Genomic DNA, 18,555 nt, shown 5'->3' with positions numbered 1-18,555 from the left:
CAGTCTTACTTTTAAAGTCAGATTTTTCTGACATAAGTATATCTACCCCAGCTTCCTTTTGGTTTACATTAGAATGAGATATCTTTTTCCATCTGTGTGTCAGGGATCATAATTTTGAGGCATATTCCATTTTGTTTTACTTTCCATTTTTATGTAAATAACATGATTGGTGTACCCATTGTGAACAATAGAAATTATTAATTTATAAAATTTCATTGCATGAGTTCAATTAGTTTGATCATTTTGTCAGTGGGGCTTCTAGTACATTGTGATAAGAAATAATAACTAAGCAGAGATGGAAATAACCATTGTTGTTCCTTAAGAGATTCCTAATTTTGAATTTGTTGTTTTCTGAGAACATTAAACATTAACTGCCTTATTGAATTGGTGGCTCAGGTGGTAAAGAATCTGCCTGCAATGCAGGAGACCTGGGTTCAGTCCCAAGTTGGGAAGATCCCCTGGGGGAGGGCATGGCAACCCACTCCAGTATTCTTGCCTGGAGAATCCGCATGAACAGAGTCACCTGGCGGGCTGCAGTCCATGGGGTCGTAAAGAGTTGGGTTTGACTGAGTGACTACGCGCACACACATACCTTATTGAATTAGCATGACATCTGAGTCATTTGTAGAAGACATTAATGTGAAGTATAGATCTCTTAACTATGTGGAGGAAGAATTCTTCCTGTTATTGAAAACACATAAAAGATCATCTCTTGTTAATTTGAATTTCATTTTATACCATTCGATTTAGTCGGATACAAGAAAACATGTCCATGTATGTCAGAATCTAGTGTTTTGATGATTTCTCTGTTGAACTAAAATTTTTATAAGAAATAATTTCCTGTTCAAAAAAAATTTCTTTTTGCTTGAGGATATCAGTTCTCAGTTGTTTTTACTAAAGCATTTGCTAAAAGCTTAGTTTCATACTACTCATAATTCCACATACATGTATTTGATGGTAAAAACAAGTACAGTAAGATTAAAAACAAAGAAAATAAATACTCCCAATGGGAATTGAGCACACAATCACGGACAAGGTTTGGCCTCTATACAGTCTGTTTTGTTACAATGGCCAAGAACTTGATAAACACATATCATTTTTTAGTTATTTTTGGCAGTTTTCTTTACCTGTTTACATTTTTCCTCCCAGTGCAATTTTCTTTGTGATATGCTCTGCTCCTGTGGTTTGCTTTGGTATATACAGCTTTCTTTACCATTTGCAGGGGCTGAAAAAGAACTGGGAAGAAGTGCATAAGGAGTTTCAGTCCCTCTCGGTCTTCATTGACTCCATACCAAAGAAGATTCGCAAGCAGAAGCTGGAAGAAGAGATGAAGCAGCTGGAGCACGACATTGGTGTCCTCGAAAAGCACAAAGTCATTTATATTGCTAATAAGAAATAGTGGATTTTTAAAAATAAAATCATTTTAGCACATGGGAAAAAACACAGAAAACATAAAAATGAAACCATAAGTTTTTTCAAGGAGGAAAATACTATGAAGAATAGAAAAAGTCTTTACCAAAATGCTTAGGAAGTGTTTAAAAAATAATTGGATTATCTACTTACATAGAGAACAAAAAATTTTTGTTACTAGCATCAGGGTTTCCTTGTAACTTGATTAAAGTTTGATTTTAGATTTTCCAGTTCTATAGCATAATTCATTATAATTATGTACTTGTTTCAGATAAACATTCATTTCTGGGCCCTGAAAAAGTCAGCACTCAGAACTCCACATTTTTTTCTTCACTGTATTAATGCAAGAAACACAAGGTTAAAAACTGTAAAGTATTTTGAATTAGAAATAACTGTGTATTCTGTGTACTTTTACTACTCTGAAGTGTTTTCAACGTATTGTTCCAGAGATCCACAAATTACATGTATTCTCTGGTAGCCTATGTCATTTGCAGCTATTCACACCTATTAATATTTTTAATATCCATAATGTTATATAGGCTGACAGGTTTACATTTGAAGGAAGGAAAATTAAGAAAATAATATAAAATCAAGGAGAAACTTATAAATTGCATCCCTGAGGATTGTTAAAGAGAATCACCTTCTTTCTGACATTTGACTTTCAAAACCTGCTATTCTAGGTGCCTTATATTCCATAATTTACTATATGTATTTCACTAATATGGGATATTACTTTTACTTTCTGGCTTTCTCTATTTTGTAAATTCTAATATTTCTATTTGTAAGGTTACATAATTTATTAAGCAATAAGTTTATGTAAGTAGAGCTGTCTTCAACTCAAAATAAATGAGCCTATAAGTATCCAAGAAGGAAAAGATTATTTTATGAAATTTTAAATTATAGAAATTTGGTAAACTATATGACATTACAAAATATCAGAGCAATAACAATTTCTACTACTTACACTGATTTTTATTCTACAGACAACACGGGGTGGGGGGAATGACAATTTTTTTCAAGCTTTTTCACAAGCACAGAATTTGAGAGCATTGTAGAAAAGCTTACTTTAGTTAAAAATTTTTATATACAAATATTTTTGAAAACTCACTGTAAATTTTTTGTCACATCTGTGTATAGGCATCATTTCTTTATTCCTATTACCTTAGGACAGATGTTAAAAATATATATAGCTGACCCTTTAACCATACTGGGGCTAGGGGCACTGATCCTCCACCCAGTTGAAAATCTGCATATAACTTATAGTCACCTTTTGTCTACTTGGTTCCTCCATGTTCATGGTTTTGTACCCTCAGAGTCAACCAACCACAGATCATGTAGTACCGTAGTGATTACTATTGAAAAGAATCCACATGTAAGTGGACCCACACAGTTCAAACTCGTATTCAAGGGTCAACTGTATATGATAAATTCTCACTTATCTAGAATTTTCTTCCTTTGTAAAACAATAATACTCCATTGTCTCGGGACTTCCCTGGCCATCCAATGGTTAAGACTCCGTGCTTCCACGGCAGGGGCCATGGGTTCAGTCCCTGGTTGAGGAAGTTCTGCATGCTGTATAGTACAGCCAAAAAGAAAAAAAAAAAAGAGAGAGCGAGATCTCCATTGTCTATATATACCACATTTTGCTTATCTCTCCTTCTGTAGATGGACACTTGATTTGCTTCCATGTTTTAGCTGTTGTAAATAATGCTGCTATGAACACGAGTGTACAAATATCTCTTCAAAACCCTGCTTTCAATTCTTTTGAACATAAGTCCAAAAGTAGATTTGCTGAATTATATGGTTATCATATTTTTAAGTTTTTGGGGAACTGTCATACTCTTTTCCATTGCTGCTATACCATTTTGTTGTTTTTAGCCGCCCAGTCATGTCCAGCTCTTTGCAACCCCATAAACTGCAGCACACCAGGCCTCCCACATCTCCTGTAGTTTGCCAGAGTTCATGTTCATTGCATCAGTGATGCTGTCCAGCCACCTCATCCTCTGATGCCCTCTTCTCCTTTTACCCTCAATCTTTCCCAGCATCAGGGACTTTTCCAATGAGTTGTCTGTTCACATCAGATGACCAAATACTGGAGCTTCAGCATCAGTCCTTCCAGTGAATATTTATTTTACCTTTCCACCAATGCTGTACAAGGGTCCCAATTTTTCCACATTTTTGCCAACACTTGTCTTTTCTGTTTTTTTGGTAGTGGTCATACTACCACTCCCACTAATAGGTGGGAGGTGTTACCTCATTTTAGTTTTGATTTGCATTTCTCTACTGATTAGTGATGTTAAGTGTCTTTTCTTGTGCTTATTGTTGTGTGTGTTGTGTGTGTGTGTTCAGTCGTGTCTGACTCTTTTGGGACCTCATGGACTATAGCCCACCAGGCTCCTCTGTCCATGGGATTTCCCAGGCAAGAATACTGGAGTGGGTTGCCATTTCTTTCTCCAGGGGATCTTCCTGATCACAGGAATCAAACCTGTGTCTCCTGCCTTGCGGGTGGATTGTTTACTGCTGAGCCATTTGTATATCTTCTGTGGAGAAATGTCTATTCAAGCCCTTTGCCCATTTTGTAAATTGGGTTCTTTGGTTCTCTGTTGTTGAGTTTTATGAGTTTTCTGTATATTCTGGGTATTAATCCTGGATCAGATATAAGATTTGCAAATATTTTCTTCTATGGGTTACCTTTTTACTTTATTGATAGAGACTTTGATATACAGAAATTTTCAGTTTTCATGAAGTCAAATGTGTCTGTTTTTTCCTTTGTTACCTGTGTGCTTGGTATCATATCCAAGATGGTATCACTGCCAAATCCAAAGTTGTGAACATTTTATCCTACACTTTTTTCTCCCAAGAGTTTTATTGTTTTAGGTCTTACATTTCAGTCTTTGATTCATTTTGAGCTAAGGTTTATATATGATGTTAGATGGGATCCAGCTTCATTCTTCTGTATGTGGATATCCAGTGTTCCTAACACCACTTATTGAAAAGTCTGTCCTTTCCCCATTGAGTGGTCTTGGACCCCTTGTCCAAAACAATATCACCATTTATGTAATGGTTTATTTCTGGGTTCTCTATTCTATTCCATTGGTCTGTATGTCTGTTTTATATGGTATCACACTATTTTTATTACTGTAGCTTTGTAGTAAGTTCTTAAAATTGGAAAGTGTTGAATCTTCCAGTTTTGTTCTTTTGTGAGATAGTTTTGGTTAGTCAGAATGCCATGAGATTCCACGTGAATTTAGGATAGTCGCTTCTATTTCTGCAAAAAGGTCAAAGGGACTTTGATAGTGATTGAATCTGTAGATTATTTTGAGTAGCATTGACTTTATAATTAAGCCTTCCAATTCATGAACATGGGATGTGTTTCCATCTATTTTAATTTCTTTCAGCAACATATTTCAGCAATAATTTTCATTGCACAAGCCTTTCACCTCCTTGGTTAAGTTCATTCCTAAATCTATTGTATGCTATTGCAAATGGAATTGTTTTTGTAATTTCCTTTTCAGATTGTTCATTGTTGGTCCACAGAAATACAACTCACTTTTTTGTGTTGATCTTATATTTTGTCGCTTTGTTGAGTGCATTTATTAATTATAATAGTTTTTTCTTCTGTGTATTAAATCTTTAGAGTTTTCTACATGGACTGTCAAATAATCTGCAGATAATTTTACTTTTTCCTTTCCAATTTGGATGCCTTTATGTCTTTTTCTTGCCTAATTACTCTGACTAGAACTTCCTGGGCTTTCCTGGTGGCTCAGTGGTAAAGAATTCACCTGCAGTGCAGGAGATGCAGGAAACGCAGATTAGATCCCTGGGTCAGGAAGATCCCCTGGAGTAGGAAATGACAACCCACTCCAGTATTCTTGCCTGGGAAATCCCATGGACAGAGGAGCCCGGCAGGCTACAGCTCATAGTGTCGCTAAAGAGTCGGTTATGGCAAATAAACAACAGAACTTCCTAATTCTAGTCAAACATCCCTACCTGATTCTGGATCTTGAGGGAAAAGCTTTCAGGTTTTCATGATGATGTTTACTGTATGTGCTAAGTCACTTCAGACTCTTTGTTACCCTATGGACCGTAGCCCACCAGGCTCCTCTGTCCATGGGATTCTCCAGGCAAGAATACTCGAGTGGGTTGCCATGCTCTCCTCCAGAGCATCTTCCCGACTCAGGGATCAAACCCTTACCTCTTCATCTCCTGCTTTGGCAGGCGGGTTCTTTACCACTAGCACCACCTGGGAAACCCTGTTTTTAGTATACAGCTTCCATTATGTTGAGACAAGTTCCTTCTACTCCTAGTTTGTGTGTGTGTGTGTGTGTGTGTGTGTGTGTGTATGTTTATCCTGAAAAGGTGTTGTGAAGATCACTTTTTAAACTAAGAGATATCTCTCAAATGATCAGTGCATTCTATCCTAGTTACAAGCTATGTGGGAAGAGAAATCACAATCAAAAAGATATCTTGGCTAGAACAGAGCAAAAAAAAATACAAAAATCTCTTCAGTTAACAAAGCTCATTCATTCTCATTCAACAAATACTGTCTGCTACAAATCAGAAACTGTTCTGGTTGCTGGGTAGAAAAGTGAACAAAATGACTATGTTGGAAGACTATAAATATAAATGCATTTATTTATATTGAAATTGAAACTAATTGAAAGAAAAAAATAACAGGAGGCTATTTTGCAAGGGAATAAAAAGGGGGCCCTAAAACAGATTTTGTAGTTAAAGAGGATGCACTTCTGAGGATCTGACATTAAAAAATAAAATAAAGAATGAGTAAAAGTTGGGAGAGATGGAGAAGAGAAATATTATGGAGGGAAAAAGAATGCACATGGAGAGAATAACATGTGTAAAGGATCTTAGATAAGAAACCCTCAACCCATAGGAGGAAGGGAGTCATTAGGGCTGGAGTGTACTTAGAGAAGGGAGAAAGATTTGGGAATTTTCTTTTGGTACCTTTTTTTTTCGGTTGTGCCTCTAGATCCCCTGGAGAAGGGAAAGGCTACCCATTCCAGTATTCTGGCCTAGAGAATAGTCCATGGGGTACCAAAGAGTCAGACACGACTGAGCAACTTTCACTTTCACTTGGCATGTGGGATCTTAGTGCCCCAACCAGGGGCCTGTGCCTCCTGCATTGGAAGCACAGTCTTAATCACTGTACCACCAGGAAAGTCCTGAGAAGGGAGGAATGTGCAAGGTGAAGAGGAAGAGACAAACAGAGGCCACCGATGTGTTTTAAGTAGGGCAGTGGCACAATGCAAAAAGTATTTTTCAATGATCACTTGCTACGTGGATTGAAGTGGAAGAATGAATGAATCTGGGGAGACTATCATAGTCTTCCAAGTAAGAAAGATGGTGACATAGATCAAGACTTGAGTAGTGAAGACAAAGAGTAATTGTTGGCTTCCAGAAATATTGGGTTTCCCTGGTGGCTCATACAGTAAAGAGTCTACCTGCAATGCAGGAGACCCAGGTTTGACCCCTGGGTCAGGAAGATCCCCTAGAGAAGGGAAATATTTACAAAATATTTTTAAAAATATGTAACCTGATAACAGATTCAAAGAGGAAGAAGAGAGCAGTTTTAAGAATGACAGTCACATTTCTGATTTGAGCAACTGGGCATAGTGAGGGTGCCACTTTCTGAGTTGGAAAAATCTAGAGGAGCAGTAGATTGGAGGATGCTAGGATAAGGAATCAAGAATAATCTTTACTATTGTTTCTTTCATTTCTTTTTCATTTATTTCTGCTTGGATCTTTATGATTTCTTTTACTAATTTTGGGGTTTTTTTTTTTTTTGGTTGTTCTTTTTCCAGTTGTTTTAGGTGTAAAGTTAGGTTGTCTATTTGATGTTTTTCTTGTTTCTTGAGGTAGGATTGTATTGCTATAAACTTCCCTCTTAGAACTGCTTTTGCTGCATCCCATAGGTTTTGAGTTGTCATGAGTTCATTGTTATTTGTTTCTAGAAATTTTTTGATTTCCCTTTTGATTTCTTCAGTAACCTATTGGTTATTTAGAAAAAATAAAAGCTGGTTCTTTGAGAAGATAAACAAAATTGACAAACCTTTAGCCAGACTCATTGAGAAACAAATAGATAATATCAACAAATCAACAAAATTAGAAATGAAAAAGGAGAGGTTACAACAGACAATGCCGAAATACACAGGATTGTAAGAGACTATTATGAACAACTCTATGGCAATAAAATGGATAACCTGGAAGAAATGGACAGATTCTTAGAAAAGTTCAATCTTCCAAGACTGAGCCAGGAAGAAATAGAAATTATGAACAACCCAATTATAAGCGCTGAAATTGAAGCTGTGATGAAAAATCTCCCGAGAAGCAAAAGCCCAAGACCAGATGGCGTCACAGGAGAATTCTATCAAACATTTAGAGAATATTGCCTATCCTTCTTAAACTCTTTAAAAAAAATTGCAGAGGAAGGAATACTTCCAACCTCATTCTATAAGGCCGCCATCACCCTGACACCAAAACCAAAGACACATACACAAAAAAAAGAATATAATTTTTGACATGTATTTTTGATAACCTTGTAACATCTAGTTAGAAGTAGAGACAGATATTTGAGTCAGAAAAGAGATCTGGGGTAGAATCATAAATCTGGAAGTTTAACAGCATGTATGAGATCACACTGGGACAAAGTAGTGAATGTGCTCTCAGCAACTCTTGCATTTAGAAGTCAGATGGGAGAACAGGAAGACACAAGGGCCACTAAGTGGCCCGAGAGGTCAGAAGAAGGAAGGAAGCCAAAAAAAAAAAAAAGTACCCTTCCCCCAAAAAAGAATCTTGTTGTCATAATAAAAACATACTGAGTGAGGTCATTTTTTCTTCACACGTAATGTGTTTGATGACAAAGAACTGAAATTAGCCACAGACTAAGTTAATGCTAATTATCCCTGAAAATTAAAAATACTGCTTCACAAGATCGGTGTAAGAAGGCCATGCATATATTAATTTTTAAATAGTACATGCAGATATGGCCTTCAGATGCAGACTTTTTATTCTAAAGCATGCTGCATCTATAGGAAATGAGACTAGATGGGAGTGTTTGTTTTTTTTTTTAATCTGCCTTCACTTAGGCAATCAGATGAGTGTTGCCTGTGAAGCAAGAATATACACATATCTAAATGATCCTGCTGATGTGGAAAACACATGTGGAATTTTTTTGTTATAAAACGCATTCCTCTCGCTAGTCTAGGCTCGATACAGAATACAGGATGCTTGAGGCTGGTGCACTGGGATGACCCAGAGCGATGAAATGGGGAGGGTGATGGAAGCGGGGTTCAGGGTTGGGAACTCATGTACACCTGTGGTGGATTCATGTCAATGTATGGCAAAACCAATACAGTATTGTAAAGTAAAAAAATAAAATAAAATAAAAATAAAACGCATTCCTCTCACCCCTGAACCTCTACCACCAACTTCTTTGCTGAGACATCCAGTGCTTTCAATTTTTTACGTACCTTTTCAGAAATATTTTATGAAAGCAAATGAATATATGTATGTATATATGAATGGATATATACCAATGTGTGTATATATGCAGTGTACATACATATATGATATGTATATATGTATATCACACAATATACACCTAATTTTATGTAGTATATATACATATATCTTTCTCTCGCTTTTTAAAAACTCAAATAAGAGCACCAATAACGCTTGCCTTTTTCAGTTAATAAGCTCATTTTTATCAACATAATGTTCTTCATGGGGCTTCCCTGGTGGCTCAGTGGTAAAGAATCTACCTGCCAAGCAGGAGAGATGGGTTTGATTCCTGGGTCAGGAAGATCCCCTGGAGAAGGAAATGGCAACACGTTCCAATATTCTTGCCTGGGAAATTCCATGGATAGAGGAACCTGGCAGGCTACCATCCATGGGGTCGCAAGAGTCAGACATGACTTAGCAACTAAACAACAACAAAAACAAAGTCTTCATTCTTTTTGTAGATATATGGCATTAAATTGCACGATTGTATATATTTTTATCAGCACCATTTTGATGCATATTTAAGTTTTTTTATTTGAGTTGTTTTCAATATTTCCTATTAAAAGCAATGCCTAAGTAGCTGACCATGAACATACACCATTTTATACATTTGGCTATACTTACAGAAAATCATTCCCAGGAGTGAAACAATTAGGTCAAAAGGTAATAAAAGAAACTATTTTAAATTTTGCTCTGTGTGTTTGTGTGAGATAGAAAATAGGTGATGTATCATGTATGATGTATACATGTATGCATATATGATGTTTGCATGTATACATGGTCCGAAATTCAAAATTCATAACTACCCAAAGGTGTGCAGCCAAGAATTAAGTCCTCCTTCATGCCCCATTCCTACAGCCTCTGAATCCCCTCCTCAGGAGCAACCACTGTAACCAGACTCTTATGTGCTTTTCAAATAGTATTCTAGGCATATGTGTATAAAATGAAAGCAACGATATATGTATCTATAGGAGAATTAGTCCAATTTGACAGATACGTGTTTTCTGTTTTGTTTTTCTATCAAGTCGATGGGGATCAGAAGACTCTTGCCAGGATTTCCCTGATGGTCCAGTGCCTAAGACGCATTTCCAATGCAGGGGGCCTGGGTTCGATCCCTTATCAAGAAACTAGATCCCACAAGCTGCAACTAAAGATATCTCCGCAGGCTGAAACGAAGATTAAAGATCGCATGTGCCGCAACTAAGACCTGGTGCAGCCAAATAATCAAATAAAATTTTAAAAAAGGAATTCCCTGATGGTACAGTGGATAAGAATCCACCTGCCAGTGCAGGGGACATGGGTTCGACTCCTGGTCCAGGAATATCCCACATGCCACAGAGAGACTGAACCTGTGCACCACCGCTATCAAGCCCAAGTGCTGCAACCACCGAGTCCGCGCACCTAGAGCATGTGCTCCCCGACAGAGAAGCCACTGCAGTGAGAAGCCCGACCGCCAGAATGAACAGTAGCCTCAACTCTTTGCAACTAGACAAAGCCCAACAAAGCAATGAAGACCCAGCACAGCCAGAAGTGAATTTAAAAAAAAAAAAAATAAACTCTTTCCAAGAGAGATATCACATAGTCAGTGGAAACACTTTGTAAGGAATAGCTTTTTTATTCTCCCGTCATTCATTACCAGCCACATGCCATCAATACTGTAGATTCCATCAAGAAAACAGAGGTTTTATTGACTTTTATTGTGTGTTCATTTTGAATGGAAGAGAGGCCACAGGCATAGGAACTTGTCCTGTCCTCAGCCACACCATGCTGAATTCCCAATCTCGATTCATTGCAACCACCTGACATTTGCTTTCATCTTCCTATTGGTGGGGGTTTGTGTTGTCTACTGACCCCTGTGTTTTTTCTTTTTCTTAGAAAAACACTGGAAGCCCACACATTTATAACTTTAGATTGCAAGCCATGTTTGGAGAACCTTCCTTAACACTATTCACTCCCATCTTTCTGTGCAAACTGTACTCCCCTGGCCTGAGCTCTTATCTCTCCTAGTATCTTGTTAAAAGCAACAAGGAACAGTCAGCCCACCAAAATATTCTAAGATTTTACAAGCAGTCCCCCTTTAGAATGTAGCTATGTCATGTGGTTTCTCTTCTGTGACGAGACAATTTTACCAATATTTTCCCATGGGATAATGAGGGTAAACAGCTTCCCAGCCTGCCAGAGAATTTCTTCTGTCATCGCTATGCCACCTTGTTCATGACTATTAGAAGGAATTGGGCCTTTCTAGGGCTCAGAAACCTGTCAAGTCTTACCTTTCATAGGATTCTCTTCTAATAATGACTTGTATCTTTTAAGTGGACATAATAACCAGATACCACTCTAATGGCAGAAAACAAAGAGGAATTAAAGAGCCTCTTGATGAGGGTGAAAAAGGACAGTGAAAAAGCCAGCTTAAAACTAATTACTCAGTGGCATCCAGTCCCATCATTTCATGGCAAATAGAAGGGAAAATGTGGAAGCAACTTTCCTCTTCTTGGGCTCTAAAATCACTGTGGATGGTGACTGCAGCCATGAAATTAGTGATTGCTTCTTGGAAGGAAAGCTATGACAAACGTAGACAGTGTATTAAAAAGCAAAGACATCACTTTGCTGATAAACATTCATATAGTCAAGGCTATGGTCTTCCCAGTAGTCATGTTTGGATGTGAGAGTTGGACCATAAAGAAGGCAGTGCCCTGAAGAACTGATGGTTTTGAATTGTGGTGCTGAAGAGTCGGGAGTCCCTTGGGCAGCAAGGAGATCAAATCTGTCAATCCTAAAGGAAATCAATCTTGAATACTTCTTAGGACTGATGCTGAAGCTGAAGCTCTAATATTTTGGTCACCTGATGTGAAGAGCCAAGTCATTGGAAAAGACCCTGATGCTGGGCAAGATTGAAGGCAGGAGGAGAAGAGGGTGACAGAGGATGAGATGGTTGGACAGCATCACCGATTCAATGGACATGAACTTGGGCAAACTCTGGGAGGTGGGGAGGAACAGGGAGGCCTGGTGTTCTGCAGCCCATGGGGTTGCAAAGAGCTGGATACAGCTTGTGACTCAAGGCCCCTATTCACCAAGAGTTCAAAGTTTCTTTTTGGCAAGAGAAACAACAGAACAGAGGGACCCAGAAGCTATCTACTTTCCTTTCTGTCTCCTGGCCTTTCTGAGGAACCTACAAAGGATGAACCTTAATCTTGTGCAATTCCCACATGTATGAGCTGTGCTTTTTGGACTCGTACAGGTTTCTTTTATCTTTATTGGCTTCGAGAAGACAAATTTTCTCCTGGGTAAGCTCTATGGCTGTACACAGCCAAGAGGCTAGGCTTCAGGCCCAGAGCACCCTGGAGGTCACATGTGGTTCCATCTGGACAAACGCTTTACAACAAATTCCCTGGCTTCTCTTCAGAATTATTGAGATGACAGGCAACTTGCCACCCTCATGGGAAGATGGAGTCCAGCACCAACACAAAAGCCTTATAGGATATGGGTGGTAGAAAGAGTGAGACTGGTGATTTAGGCTTCAAATTATAACTTTATCTTTTAGAATTTGGAACACTTTCTTACTATATCATTAAACTGCTGTAGTTGTTTTGTAATGCACACCAAAGCCTTTCCAGAAATCACTGTGACACACCCTTTGGGGATTTAAAATACAGTAGTAAAGCTTAAAAGAGTCTCTTTCTTCTAAGGGTATTTTATAACATAAAAAATGAAGAATGTGCCAAGGTTCCAAGTTTTCGAAATTCCTAGTTATTTCGATATTAGCCAAACAAGTTGATGACAATTGACCATTACTTTAAAAAGTTGAATAAAATGGAAACTTTTCATACAGTAAAAAATCTAAGCCAAGGGCCTTAAAGTGAATAATCCTTTTTGTGAAAAATGCATTCATCTTATGTTTCTAGTAGTATCTCATAAGTTTATTTTAAGCAATTATTTGGCAGAGATTCATCACATGACACTTTCAGTATTTTTTAAGACTGAGGTATTTTTCATATAAAAGGAATTTAATTATATTAAATGTTCCAGTTGATATTATTATAATCCCTTTAACAAATATTGAGGTTAATTGTCTTAAAATAGTTTAAATGCTTGGATACACACTATTGATACTATGTGTAAAATAGATAACTAATGAGAACATACTGTATAGAACAGGGAACTCTACTCGATGCTCTGTGGTGACCTAAATGGGAAGGAAATTTAAAAAGGGAGGATATATGTATAATTTTATGTACCACTAAGGAAGGAAACAGAGAAGGCAATGGCACCCCACTTCAGTGCTCTTGCCTGGAAAATCCCATGGATGCAGGAGCCTGGTGGGCTGCAGTCCATGGGGTCACTAAGAGTTGGACACGACTGAGCAACTTCACGTTCACTCTTCACTTTCATGCATTGGAGAAGGAAATGGCAACCCACTCCAGTATTCTTGCCTTGAGAATCCCAGGAACGGGGGAGCCTGGTGGGCTGCTGTCTATGGGGTCGCACAGAGTTGGACACGACTGAAGCGACTTAGCAGCAGCAGCAGCAAGGAAGGAAAAAACCCTAACAATTAAACTGTCACAATGCTTTTTTATCACTTAGAATTTTTATTTCACACTTGGTAAAATAGCTCTTTTCACCTCAAGATGGAATTTTTTTCCTATGTATTCACATGTGACATAAAAAGACTAAGGTTAAGGATTTTTACCATTTTCTGTGCTGTCAGTAGTGTTGGTGATACATTCCATATGAGAGGACCCCAACATTGTCTTTGAGATTTTATTTCAAGCTACTGACCCTTCTTCCGCAAGTTTTGATGATAATGGCCTTTCCTCCAATGGCAAGCATGTCCTTCAACTAATATCAAAATTTGCCACTCTGCTATTCCCATGCCTTTCTGCATACACAAAGCTTTTCATGTCCAGGACGAACAGTAGTATCAGTTCCGTTCAGTTGCTCAATCATGTCCGACTTTTTGTGACCCCATGAACTGCAGTATGCCAGGCCTCCCTGTCCATCACCAACTCCCAGAGTTCACCCAAACTCATGTCCATTGAGTCAGTGATGTGATCCAACCATCTCATCCTCTGTCGCCCCCTTCTCCTCCTGCCCCTCAATCCCTTCCAGCATCAGTCTTTTCAAATGAGTCAGCTCTTTGCATCAGGTGGCCAAAGTATTGGAGTTTCAGCTTCAACATCAGTCCTTCCATTGAACACCCAGGACTGATCTTTAGGATGGACTGGTTGGATCTCCTTGAAGGCAAGGGACTCTCAAGAGTCTCCTTCAATACCACAGTTCAAAAACATCAATTCTTCTGTGCTCAGCCTTCCTTATAGTCCAACTCTCACAACCGTATATGACTACTAGCCTTGACTAGATGGACCTTTGCTGACAAAGTAATGTCTCTGCTTTTTAATATGCTGTCTAGGTTGGTCATAACTTTCCTTCCAAGGAGTACATGTCTTTTGATTTCATGGCTGCAATCACCATCTGCAGTGATTTTGGAGCCCCAAAATTAAAGTCAGCCACTGTTTCCCCATCTATTTCCCATGAAGTGATGGCACCAGATGCCATGATCTTCGTTTTCTGAATGTTGAGCTTTAAGCCAACTTTTTCACTCTCCTCTTTCACTTTCATTAAGAGGTTCTTTAGTTCCTCTTCACTTTCTGCCATAAGGGCGGTGTCATCTGCATATCTGAGGTTATTGATATTTCTCCTGGCAATCTTGATTCCAGCTTATGCTTCATCCAGCCAGGGGTTTCTCATGATGTACTCTGCATAGAAGTTAAATAAGCAGGGTGACAATATACAGCCTTGACGTGCTCCTTTTCCTATTTGGAACCAGCCTGTCGTTCCATGTCTAGTTCTAACTGTTGCTTCCTGACCTGCATAAAGGTATCTCAAGAGGCAGGTCAGGTGGTCTGGTATTCCCATCTCTTTCAGAATTTTCCACAGTTTATTGTGATCCACACAGTCAAAGGCTTTGGCATAGTCAATAAAGCAGAAATAGATGTTTTTCTAGAACTCTCTTGCTTTTTTTGATGATCCAGCAGATGTTGGCAATTTGATCTCTGGTTCCCCTGCCTTTTCTAAAACCAGCTTGAACATCTTTTTCATGGTTCACATATTGTTGAAGCCTGGCTTGGAGAATTTTGAGCATTACTTTACTAGTGTGTGAGATGAGTGCAACTGTGCAATTGTAAACATCAGTTAAACTCAACAAATATACAGTCAACAACGGACAGAACTCAGGTGAAGTAATGACCAAGTTTGCTTATGTGTGTATAATGAAACGTTAGAACTGCACCTGGTTGACAGTGACTGAGATAGCATGAGTTCTAAGGCAGCCTCATTTCAGAGATGTTCAGATGTGAAAACTATGCATCTTATTATTATTATTATTTTACTTTTTGGCTGCACCGTGCAACATGTGATATCTTCATTCCCTGACCAGGGATTGAACCCACATCCCCTGCAGTGGAAGTGTGGAGTCTTAACTACTGGACTGCCAGGGAAGTCTTGAAAATATATATCTTAAAATAGATGTAATATAGTAGTAGTCCTTCTACTAAAACATCCCCCATTTCCTAGATGTTACCTTTCTTTTAAAACCTGCCTCAAATCCAGCTCATTGTAGAGGCATCCACAAATATTACACCACTCAACACATCACATTGCTCACAGAACCCTATGTATCCACTTACACAGTGGTATATCACATTTGCTCTCTTTTTCAAAATAAACTCTTAGGAACCAGGCTGTAAGAATCCTCTTTGATATTGCTTAGCATGGCTTTCAGCTAAGACCTGGGGTGATGCCCTCCTGGGAAATTCAAGGAGCATAAGAAAGCAGTGGACATAAAAGTGCCCACTTTGATGGTTAGTTTAGCAAACTTACAGTTTGATCATTGAATGTGCAAACATTTTCCCTAATATTATAGCTCTTATCCTCACCCTGTAACACCTACCTATTAAATCCACAATTTGTTGGGTTTGACTTCCAACCAATGCTTAATTTGTGTAGCTTAGATATTTCTGTGGAAATTTCCTACCATGATTACTCTACCATCTAACAGAGAAAGAGTTCTGTTCCTATGGTAACTGTTGTAGAACAGTGCATACTTACTATACCTCTAAAATATGCAGCCATCCTTACGGGAATACACATCATCTTGAAAGGATTTTTCCCCTGCAATAAACATTGATTCCTGCCCCACATACATACATTTTCACCTGATTTCAAAATAAAACTTCGTAAGAATTGCTAAGGAATAGTTTGAGGAGATGAGAATGAGTTGGGCCCCTGCAGCTGTCATGGGAGAGCAACACAGTCCTCGAGTGGGTTCTGGGAACATGTACCCAGTCCCTCAAAAGCTGTATTTCTCCTAGACTCTGTTTTCCATGTATCATCATGTTTTCTGTGTTTGAGACGTTGCTATGCAAAATGATATAAAAGAGTGGTTTGTTTTCTTCCTAAGGCAATCAAGCTCAGCAAATGCAAGTTTAGAATGATGCAAAAGTTTCTCAGAAAAACTTTAGAATTCCTTGAGGAATGATCTAAGAATGTTCATGATAAGAAAGAATAAATGTTGATAATGGCCTGAAATGTCATTCCACATAGTAGTTAATCAGTTCCAGGGTTTCTGAAACTATTGGTATTGCTTAAGCCACAATATTAAGGTTTTTTATTTGCATTTTTGCAAGCAGGAGACTTTCTCCATCTTTTTTCTTCAAATTCATTAGCCTTAAGACTTCCCTGGTGGGCCAGTGGTAAAGAATCCACTCTTCCACTGCAGGGGGTGCAGGTTCAATCCCTGGACGGAGAACTAAGATCCTGCATGGCTCATGATGGAGCCAAAAAAAGAAAAATTAATTAGCCTCTCTGCTACAGGGACTTCCCTGGTGGTCCAATGGCTAAGACTCCCCATTCCCAATGTAGGGGCCCAACTGAAGGAGTTAGAAGGCACCTAAGTTGGTAGGGCAGCATAGGGCACTGATAAAAAAAGGTGGATGCGCAGTTACACCATTCACAGCAGGTCCAGGGGGAGCCTGGACAGCAGAGGAGTTTATGAAGGATCTTAGCTGCTTGATGAGTGAGGAGGTGTCAGCATCTGTGTGAAGAGGTTGGCAGAGGACATAGAAGGTGTTTCCTGCTTCTGAGTTTGCCATGCTAGCTCTCAAACCCTCGTTTTTGTGCCATCTCAGATCTCATGGACATGAACACCTCAGAAAACCCCATTTTATGCTTTGTTTTCCTTGTTCATCAGCCCTGGCCAGAAAAGGATCATTGTCAGAGAGAAAGAAAACAAGAGTTCTTCTTCATGGACCTGGGAAAACCTTGCTCCCTATATCTGGATAAGAAGGAAGGAATGGGAGCCTGAGATCTTAAGAGCATATTGATTTAAAAATCTACCAGGAAACATTTTCCACCAATATTTTCCACGCTTTTGGTGTCCAGTGATGATGTAACTGATGACCAGAAATACCAGAAGCCAGGTCTTTGGTTAAAATATTTTTTAAAAATTACTTTATCACTTATATATATATAAGAAAGTGTATCCCTTTACATTTTCTTGTATATATATTTAATCAATCAGTTAATTTATTTGGCTGTGTTGGGTCTTAGCTGCCACACACAGGATCTTCATTGCATCATGCAGGGTCTTTCCTTTTGGTGCACAGACTCTCCTGTTACAGTGCTCAAACTCCAAAGTGTGGGCTAAGTAGTTGTGGCACACAGCTCAGTTGCTCCATGGCATGTGGGATCTTAGTTCCCTGACCAGGGATCAAACCTGGGTCCTCTGCATTGCAAGGAGGCTTCTTAACTACTGGACCACCAGGGAAGTCCCTCTCATATTTTTAGGGTGCAGCTAATTTATTTCAGTCTTGGGCATGTGAAGCCATGATTATTTGGTCAACTGGGAGGTGTATATATATACATATATATATATATATACATATACATATATATATATACACATACATATATATATAATCTATTTCTATATATATATATGTTATATATATACACATCTATCTATATCTCTCTACATATATCTTTATATATATTAACTATATCTATGTGTATATATAGAGAGATATATGTATATATATATAACATATATATGCATCTATAAAAATAGATATTTCACACAAAAGTGTATATATAGATGTCACAACTATCCAAATAAAGGCATAAAGGAGGGTCAGGATCATAGTGAGACTGAGAAAATTCTCTTGTAAAATTTTTGTTCAACAATCTAAATGTAGAATTAAGCAAAGAGCAACACAATGAGAAATACTAGGGCTAACCAAAAGAAAGAAAAGACAGAATTCATGATCTTTCATGCCTTACCTCCATGGTGAGTATTCAGCTCATTTGGAGGTTGATTCCCCTTTGTAAGAGCCAAAGTCTTTCATCATTTCTGGGCATAGCAACCCTCAGAGGCAGACCAGGTGGTACCAGCTGCACATGATGAAAGAAATCACACGCTTTCATTGTGTAGAGTAATGACAGAGGAATGGGCAGTCCAGACCAGCTGGATCCACTTCACTCTTTCAAGTGTGCATCACACACACATACACACACAGAGCAGAAAAAGAAGACTCTGAATTTGCAGAGGCAGGTATTGAACCTGCTACCCAAAGG

General features: G+C 38.5%; 1 protein-coding gene and 1 long non-coding RNA gene across 2 annotated transcripts in view; one reads left to right on the top strand and one right to left on the bottom strand.

Annotated features, from left to right (window-relative positions):
- ENKUR (enkurin, TRPC channel interacting protein) overlaps positions 1-4,967 on the top strand; it is a 36,871-nt gene extending 31,904 nt beyond the window's left edge. Inside the window, exon 5 of the mRNA XM_069547477.1 lies at positions 1,223-4,967. Coding sequence (XP_069403578.1) covers positions 1,223-1,399 — 177 coding nt within the window. The 3' untranslated portion in view covers positions 1,400-4,967. The remainder of the gene's footprint in view (positions 1-1,222) is intronic.
- On the bottom strand, positions 1,218-18,351 carry LOC138417407 (uncharacterized). The gene is made up of 2 exons (XR_011248110.1): positions 18,262-18,351; positions 1,218-1,315 (listed from the first exon to the last, which is right to left on the bottom strand). It is a non-coding gene; the product is annotated as an uncharacterized lncRNA (long non-coding RNA).
- Between the last annotated feature and the right edge of the window lie 204 nt (positions 18,352-18,555).

This window comes from Ovis canadensis, chromosome 13, assembly GCF_042477335.2.
Source record: "Ovis canadensis isolate MfBH-ARS-UI-01 breed Bighorn chromosome 13, ARS-UI_OviCan_v2, whole genome shotgun sequence".
Lineage (NCBI taxonomy): Eukaryota > Metazoa > Chordata > Mammalia > Artiodactyla > Bovidae > Ovis > Ovis canadensis.
This window is presented reverse-complemented; position numbering and strand designations above follow the sequence as displayed.